The 8,801-nt window shown below is 35.7% G+C and overlaps 1 protein-coding gene across 3 annotated transcripts in view; it reads left to right on the forward strand.

Annotated features, from left to right (window-relative positions):
• LOC127868395 (heterogeneous nuclear ribonucleoprotein A3 homolog 1-like) overlaps positions 1-7,549 on the forward strand; it is a 46,723-nt gene extending 39,174 nt beyond the window's left edge. For 2 of the 3 annotated variants that reach the window (XM_052410143.1, XM_052410144.1), the window contains exons 8-10: positions 1,126-1,156; positions 3,825-3,994; positions 7,264-7,549. In XM_052410143.1, coding sequence (XP_052266103.1) covers positions 1,126-1,156; positions 3,825-3,994; positions 7,264-7,301 — 239 coding nt within the window. In that variant the 3' untranslated portion in view covers positions 7,302-7,549. The remainder of the gene's footprint in view (positions 1-1,125; positions 1,157-3,824; positions 3,995-7,263) is intronic. The other variant, XM_052410145.1, reaches the window with a different exon arrangement.
• Positions 7,550-8,801: the final 1,252 nt, after the last annotated feature.

Below are 8,801 nucleotides of genomic sequence, written 5' to 3' on the forward strand. Positions count from 1 at the left end.
AACTAAAAACTTATTTAAGTGGCTAAGTCACGATTATAATATGAAACGATTAACTCGTATGGTCAGTTTTGTAGCAAAAGTTCCTTTATCAAGTCCCTGTCCAGGATGGGGTGGGGTTGGGGGGGGGGGGGCAAAACGTTTGAGTGCGCAATCATTTGAGAACGAATATTGTTAAATGATTTCTTGGCATTCCAGATATGTGCGCTTGAAAGTAGTGCCTATTTCTAAAGAGTTCTTTATCTCTTCGGCGTTAAAAGCGATCAAGGCATCGCACCCATGCTCATTGTGATTATTTCCTGCATCCTGTGTGTCTGCAACAATTTGGTGCACTTCATTGGGGATTACGTTGAAAGAAAGAAAGAATGAACATTTGGGGAGCGGGATTATTGTGGAATAATAACTTCAGAAACTCTGTTTTCTGAGGGTGCGAATTTTACTTTCTTAGAATTTGCAATACCTTATATTTTTGACTGCATTTATTGAAAGACAGATTTATCCTTAAAAAGGTCATGGTCTTGCAAAACTTGATATATAGGAAATAATTATACAAGAAAAATGCTTTGAAAATTGGTTGTTTTATTATGGGACTCTATGGGACATGGAATAAGTGTAATTCAACCAAAACGTTGCAAATGTCTGCAATATTTTAGGTGAATGATTAGCTCTGCATTAACAAATTGAAAAGCAATATATTAACCAAATTATATATTGATTGCGTATTTGCTAGGAAAATTGTTTTCTTTTTATGCATTCTAATGATATACACATTTTCTTTTTATGTGCAAAACACATACATTTGTTCAGACTGTTGTTTTCGGTTACAGTATGTTTTGTCCATATGAATGTATTTTTGACGTTCTTTATAAAAAAATAGAATGACAAATACACAAGTAATAAGGATGGTCTGGTTGATAATAGTTGTTCTCACCAGAAATAGCAACTATAAAGACTATAAAAAAAGTACAATTAGGGAGGGGGTTGAGTCTGCCTTTTATTTCGGTTTGGGACCTAGGGATCCAGACCCGGCCTTATTTTCGGGATTTCGAATTGGGACAATAGACAACCCTGTTTTATGCTTATTGGAACAAAACATATCAAACACTGAACACAAACTTTTAATTTCAGGATTCAGCCCGAGAAACATGGGTGCAATTGGGCAAGTATTAAATCATATTGCTATTACAGTCTGATTTTGTGTGTATCAGAAATGTTATATTTTAATTTATATAGCTATTAACCTTTACCACTCAGAAATGCACTTGTTGCATTTGAAGTCCTTTAGAAAATCAAATAAAATTTAAGTCCTTTCTTAATATACTCCAGTTTGAAAGGCATCGTTTCCAACCCTCAGATACTGATGAGTAGCAAACAGCATAAAACCTGAACAGACTGCGAGATATTTGCATGCTGCTCTGGTTTTATGCTGTTTGCACATAGCCATTTTTAGCTCATCTATTTTTTGAAAAAAAAATATGAGCTATTGTCATCACCTTGGCGTCGGCGTCTGGTTAAGTTTTGCATTTAGGTCCTCTTTTCTCAAACTTGGTACACTTACTTACTATCATGAGGGGACTGGGCAGGCAAAGTTAGATAACTCTGGCATGCATTTTGACAGAATTATGTGCCCTTTTTATACTTAGAAAATTGAAAATTTTGGTTAAGTTTTGTGTTTAGGTCCATTTTATTCCTTAAGTATCAAAGCTATTGCTTTCATACTTGCAAAACTTACTAACTATCATAAGGGGACTGTGCAGGCAAAGTTATGTAACTCTGACTGGCATTCTGACAGAATTATGTGCCCTTTTTATGCTTAGAAAATTGAAAATTTGGTTAAGTTTTGTGTTTTGGTCCACTTTACCCCTAAAGTATCATAGATATTGCTTTCATACTTGGAACACTCACAAACTATCATAAGGGGACAGTAAAAGGACAAGTGGCATAACTCTGGTTGTCATTTTTACGGAATTATGGCCCTTTTTTGACTTAGTAACTTTGAATATATGGTTAAATTTTGTGTTTCGATCCACTATACTTCTAAAGTATCAAGGCTATTGCTTTCAAACTTCAAATACTTTCATGCTATCATGAGGTTACTGTACCTGGCAAGTTGAATTTTACCTTGACCTTTGAATGACCTTGACTCTCAAGGTCAAATTATTAAATTTTGCTTAAATTGCCATAACTTCTTTATTAGATTTGATTGATACTTTGACAAAACTACTCTTACCTGACATACCACAATAGACTCCACCGAAACCATCCCCCCTGCCCTCCCCCCCCCCCCCCCCCCCCCCCTCCCCCCGAATCCCCCCCCCCCCCCTATTTTTTTTTTTTTTTTTAAAGATCATCTCACAAATGACCACCACACCCTCGCACTATACCCCCCCCCCCCCCCCCCCCCCCCAATTTTTTTGAAACGGTTAAAAAAAACACAAATATTTATTTATTTTTTGAAATACCGTCCAACCATCGCACCCAAGAATCCCCTCCCCCCACCCACCCCCCCCCCCCCAAAAAAAAATGTTTTTTTTTGCATTTTTTTCCCCACATTTTTGGAAGATAATTTAATAAATGTCCACACCCCACACTATACACCCCTCTTCACTCCACCCCTCCCTCCTTTGTGATTGAAATTGAGAGTCCCTTCACCTTTAAAAAGAAAATAGATGAGCGGTCTGCACCCGCAAGGCGGTGCTCTTGTTCACTTTGCTTCTGAGTGGGAAAGGGTAAAAATGTTTGAAAATTAATTCTGGTGTATGAACAGACCAGTTTGTACCTTTGCAGCTCAATTTCTTTATTTATCAAATATTATTAAAGACTGTGCCATAAACAAGTTTCACATTCGCGATTATCATAAAATAATATACCAATATGTTAAAATCATTCCATTGGAGTGAAAACTTGCCCTGCCCAGGAGTTGATCTATAAATAATTAACATGTGACCTATTAAACTTTGTATAGACAGCCTCTTTTTTAACTGAGATGACTTGTTGCTGGCTTACTGTAGTGTTCAAATGTATTTTTGTTAAGTTAATTCTAGGTTTGAAACTTTGAATGTGTACACAGAACGTTTGTTTGGGTTATATTTTTGATTATCAAAAGATTGCCTAGAAATTAAATATCTATAATTCATAAAGCACTTTTATTCTTCTGAACTTTTCTCAGTTTTTTTTCGGGTACCAGGTGAGTGCCTTAAGTCAAATATCCCTATTGTTCAATTGATACAAATTTTGTTGTTTATATTGAACATTGTATCTTCTAAACATTATAGTGTCTCTATAGGCAATCCTAGCTTCCACATTGTCATCCTCGTTCTCAATTCTGAATATCAAGGGAGGCAATTCCTACAGAACTTTATATCGATAATGTGAATAGGGTCTATTGTTTTCAATCTGTATTTGTAGCACATTAGAGCTATATTACTTTTTATGCTCCCCCAAAATTTATTTTGGGGGGAGCATATAGTCGCCGCTTCGTCTGTCCGTCCGTCCGTGCACAATTTTTGTCCGGGCTATTTCTCAGCAACTAATGTTCGGAATTCAATGAAACTTTATGGGAAGCTTCACTACCAAGAGGAGATGTTCATATTATCAGCGGGTTCTGGTCGGATGATTTTTCACAGAGTTATGGCCCTTTGAAATTTTCTATTAAAAAATTCTTGTCCCCCCAACTACTGTGCCCACAAGACGTTTCCTTTTATCTGAATATATAGTGCAATATTGTGACAAAAAAAACCTTTGGGGAGCATCACCCGTCTCCAATGGTTTCTTGTTTGATCTTTTGTGACCAGCCTTGGCCTTTTATATCATTTTGTTATGTTTAGATTTGATCAAGGATACAACAGTGGTTACAATCAAGGAGGTGGTTACAACCAGGGTGGATTCAACAGAGGGGGATTTAACCAAGGAGGTTACCAACTTGGAGCTAAAAGAAAAACAGATTATGGTGATTATGGTGGCTCAAACAACAAACGCCCTTTTGGTGAAAAAAGAGGTAAACTGTGACTGCTTTCGCTTTCTTTTCTTTTAAGTCTCTGCAGGGATGGAAATTAACAGTTGGACTGGTTTTTTACGCTAGGCGATTCAGTTTTAAATGTCTGGGTGAATAGCTTTTTGAAAAAGCTGTTCTTGACAATCAACACATGATGCGATATTCATCCATACTTCTTTCCCTCTGGCGTAAAATGGTCACCGCAAAATGTCAAATATACATAATGTGGACCAGCAATAAGTAACAATTGCAACAAACATATTTGATAAAATATCTACAGAACTTTAAAATAGCTCTGGGCGCGTAGATTTTTTGCTGGGCAAACATTGTCATATAAAGTTAGTTTCCATCCATGCTCTGGGTGTCATGGAAATATTTAAAGCTGTTCACACTGTTTAATCTAATGTGAATTTTATTTCACTTTTGTATGTGTTCATAGTCGGAGTTCTTATTCAGGTTTTCAACTAAGTTGAAAATCACAGTTATTACATTTTGAGAGCCAGGCCTGGTGCATTTAACAGGGGGTTTCATATCAATAACTTAAGTTTGCATGGGCCAACAATTATAAGACTATTGATATATCAAGTTTGCATGGAGTCCTAGCTGAGGATTCTATTTAGTGCCAATCAATGATACTTAATACAGGAAAACTGTTTCAGATCATGAACTTTCGTTGGTCTGAAATATTGTATGTAGGTAGCTTATATAAAACCTAGCATGGGATGGCATTTAGGGCCCTCTATCAACTTTGTATAAGATAGAGAGATTGTGCTGAAAGTTGTATGTATGTAGAATACCTATACACTTGCTTGGGATTGTACACTTAATTATTTTAGGTCACAGTGATGTAGTGGATATGGTGTCGGCCTAGCGACTGGTGGGTCAGGAATTCGATCCCCACTATGGCAGCAATCTTTACATCTCCCCCAAAGAAAACAAGCACTGGTTCTATCCAGCAATCAGAATCAATAGTGTTTTAGTAAGCCTTAGGCTTTCCATGCAATAGAAAACGTGTTTGTTTTTTACATAACCATGTTTCTTGCAGACGGAGAATTTGAGATTTTAGCAGATCAGTTTGAAGCTTTGTGGTCTGAATGATGAGTTTTTAAGGTTCAAAACAGAGAAAATGATTTTTAAAAGCTGTTCAGTCGCAGTGCCTTATTTTTCATCAGATCGGCTTTTTCCAAATGCGCAATAAAAAGTTCAGTATGTTATCATGAATCTTCCAGTCATCATTTTCACAAAAAAGTAGTATTCTGCTCTACTGACAGCATACAATTTACCTTGTCTGTTCTCTTAACTATCTCCACTAGTCATTAAAACAAATGTTTATTCTCACCATATGCTTGTCAGCCAAGAAAAAACAACTTGTGTCTGGTAGTGGATACAAAACAGGTACATATACTATCGTGATACAGGTAAATAATACCATGTAAGTTTTATTATTATAATACACTTGAAGCATATCATGGGAACACCTGTGCCACTGAGGAAAAGTTTTAATCTGATTATCATAAAACTTGCTGATAATGTTTGTGGACATAATATCTTGGCCTTGTTGGATAACCATCCAAGGTAGCATGAAGCACTTTAGAATAATGGCCCTCGAATAGTTAAAAAGTGGCCAAATAAACTTACCAAAACAGTTTTTATTGAGCCATTTTCAAACTTGTTGACAGTGTTCATGAGCATAATATCTCGCCCTCACTTATCTTTAAGTCCGCCTAGCGATCGAGAGGTCACAGGTTCGATGCCCACTTGGGGAGCGTTCTCTAGATCTTCCCCAAAGACATACAGGTTATAGGCCCAGGAAACAGACTCGAGAGTGTTTCTATAAGCCTGAGGCTTTCGACGCAATTGAGCTAAAATAAATAGCTTTAAACTATTATCACACCCAAGACTGATAAGTCAGATCGCCTGAGCACTTCTGAATTACCATCCTTAGTTTTTCAAATAAATTGTCTGCTCTCTACTATGTGGTTTCTGGTCAATAACTTGTGTTTACCAATCTTGATCAAACTCAATATATAGTAAGCTTGAATGGAGACCTAATTGAGATTGAATTTGGTGCTCATCATGTTATGTTCACTGTTACTAACATAGGGAATAAAAATTTGCTCATTAATGGCAGTTTGGATTGAGGTGTTGCATGCAAATTTTGAATGTAGGTAACTTAAATAAAGAGCTAGCTTGGAATTGCATATTAGACAATCAGATAACTGTTTCTATAAGTAAAAAATAGTTTCTGCTCACTGCCTTGAGTTTAGATGGAGTTATTGCACTGATTTTCTGTGTTCAGGTACCTTGCAATCTTGTGATTGCAAAATAATTTTGATAAAATAAGAGATGGTATATTTATCATTGAAGATCTGGTTTCATGGCTGATGCTTTATGTATTAACATTAGGGATGGGGACATATTTTAAACAATCAACAGAATATTCACATCCAAAATTCATATTTGATTTTTTTTTTAAAGCGCAAGTGCAAAGTTGCATTTTGTGTCCAGTGCAGACTACTTTTGTGTATCAGTAATTGTTTGGATAACAGCTGCCAATAACTAATTAGACAATTATTGGCACACGGGTAGGAATCAGCCGAGGGGTAGTGTCTGTTGGTTTTATCTGGAAGTTTGCAAAGGTCACCTTGTATCATCTTGTGACTCTTAAGTTAATTGACGTGTTATTCACAGTTTAGCATCTAGCAATTAAGAGACAACATGACTTATGTTAACTTAAAATAACCAGTCATTTTAATTACTATATCCATGTATTAAATCCATGGTTAGCGAATCAGAATTAAGTTAATTATATATGACCCAATTAACTTTCAATTTACAATATCACCCCCTCATGTTCGGAATTATTTTAAGTGGTTTGGCGAAATACTGGAGTATTTCGGTTATGTATACTGGAATTATCTTATATTTTTTGAAAATTTTAAGAATTAAGTGAAAGAAAAGAATACAATAAGCAAGTATCATTTAAAAAAATGATTACTCTATCCCCTTTATAATATCTGCATTTAAGGTTATAGTGGTAGTTATGCCAAATAGGAACAGTACTTTACTCTGGAAGTTTGCAAGTACAGACATTAAAATCTTATGTTAAAATAATTGAATATTCAAATATATTATAATAATGAAAAACAAATATTCGAATATCATTTTCCATATTTGTTCCGATCCCTAATTAATATTCAATGCATTTCATTTAGTCTACTTGTCACAAATTTGATACATTTGATGCCACAGGTTGTGCTGTCTGTTTTCAGGTGGCTATGGTGGCCGAGGCAGCTGGGCTGGCAGGTAGACAAGCAGCTCCTCTCTGGGACATGGCAATAGCCGGCGGAGGAACTTTGTCTTTTAATAATAACTTACGTGATTAAGTTAAACATCACATTTGAACAGCATAAAACTAAGTAGAAACAAGAACATTTTTCATCTACAGTTTGATAAAATCAGAATTTCTTACTGTGAATAAATGGTAGAAGGACATCAAATGTTGGGACCTATATGTCTTATATGATTTTCAGCAGAATAAAACTGGTCAAAGCTCCATCCTGATAAATATTTTGTCATTATTTACTTGCATATTAATATCAATGCTTGATTGAAATCATACTACTGCTTGCAATACAATTGTTCGCATTTGTGTTAACAGAGGACATTGTAGTCCCATACTTTGGTGTGAACCCAACATCAGTTTTCAAAACAAAAGGGCCAGCAGAGTGCGTTGAAGTAGTACTTATATAAAGTTAAACCGAACACACTTTGGTTGCGACTTCTACACAAACATAAGCGTGATAAAGAAAATGAAGCTGTTGCATCAAACATTAAGGCAAATAACAAAAGAAGATGATGGTGATAATAAATAATCACATATTTTAAAAACAGTAAATAAACATTATTTTTTTACTTCAAACATGAGCAGAGGGGGTAATCACGTGATAGTCAAGATGGCGACGTTCATACCGAGACGGTTACTTTTCGCAGTTTTATACCCTTTATTACTAATGTGTATTTTTCAAACGACGCTCACTTTCCAGCCATATCAGTAAAACGGTAATTAGCGTTTTTTCGTATTTAAATTCGCTTAATATCTCGACTTTACTCCCCGCAAATTTTCTTAGTGGAGCCTTAATTAGGTCATCCCGCTAAGAAATTTCGCACCGAGTAAAGTCGAGATATAGAGCGAATATTACTATGACATAAAGGCCAGTAACTTGCTTCCTAATATGGCTGGAAGGTGAGCGGAATAAAAAATAATAATACAAGTAATACAGGGTATAAAATGATGAAAAATATCTACCTCGGCATGAACGTCGCCATCTTGTTTGTCATGTGATTACCCCCTCTGATGAGGGCCACACAAAACGGATGCATGTATGATAAAAAACATGATGGCGTTAATTAAAAAAATTAGCAAAAAACCATTACATGACCATTTGCCTTCAAGCATGCGTAACAATAATAAACAAAAATGATTAAATTACAAACATAAGATTGATATAAAACAAGATGTGTTTGTGAAACACAATGTCCCCCTTTATGACGTTTGACCTTGTAGGATGACCTTGACCCTTTACCACTCAAAATGTGCAGCTCCATGAGATACACATGCATTTCAAATATAAAATTGCTAGCTTCAATATTGTAGAAGTGACATTACATGAGCAATTTTGACCCATATATTTGACCTTGAAGGATGACCTTGACCTTTCACCACTCAAAATGTGCTGCTCCATGAGATACACATGCATGCCGAATATCAAGTTGCTATCTTCAATATTGCAAAAGTATTCATAAAATT

This window comes from Dreissena polymorpha, chromosome 2 (assembly GCF_020536995.1).
Source record: "Dreissena polymorpha isolate Duluth1 chromosome 2, UMN_Dpol_1.0, whole genome shotgun sequence".
Taxonomy (NCBI): domain Eukaryota; kingdom Metazoa; phylum Mollusca; class Bivalvia; order Myida; family Dreissenidae; genus Dreissena; species Dreissena polymorpha.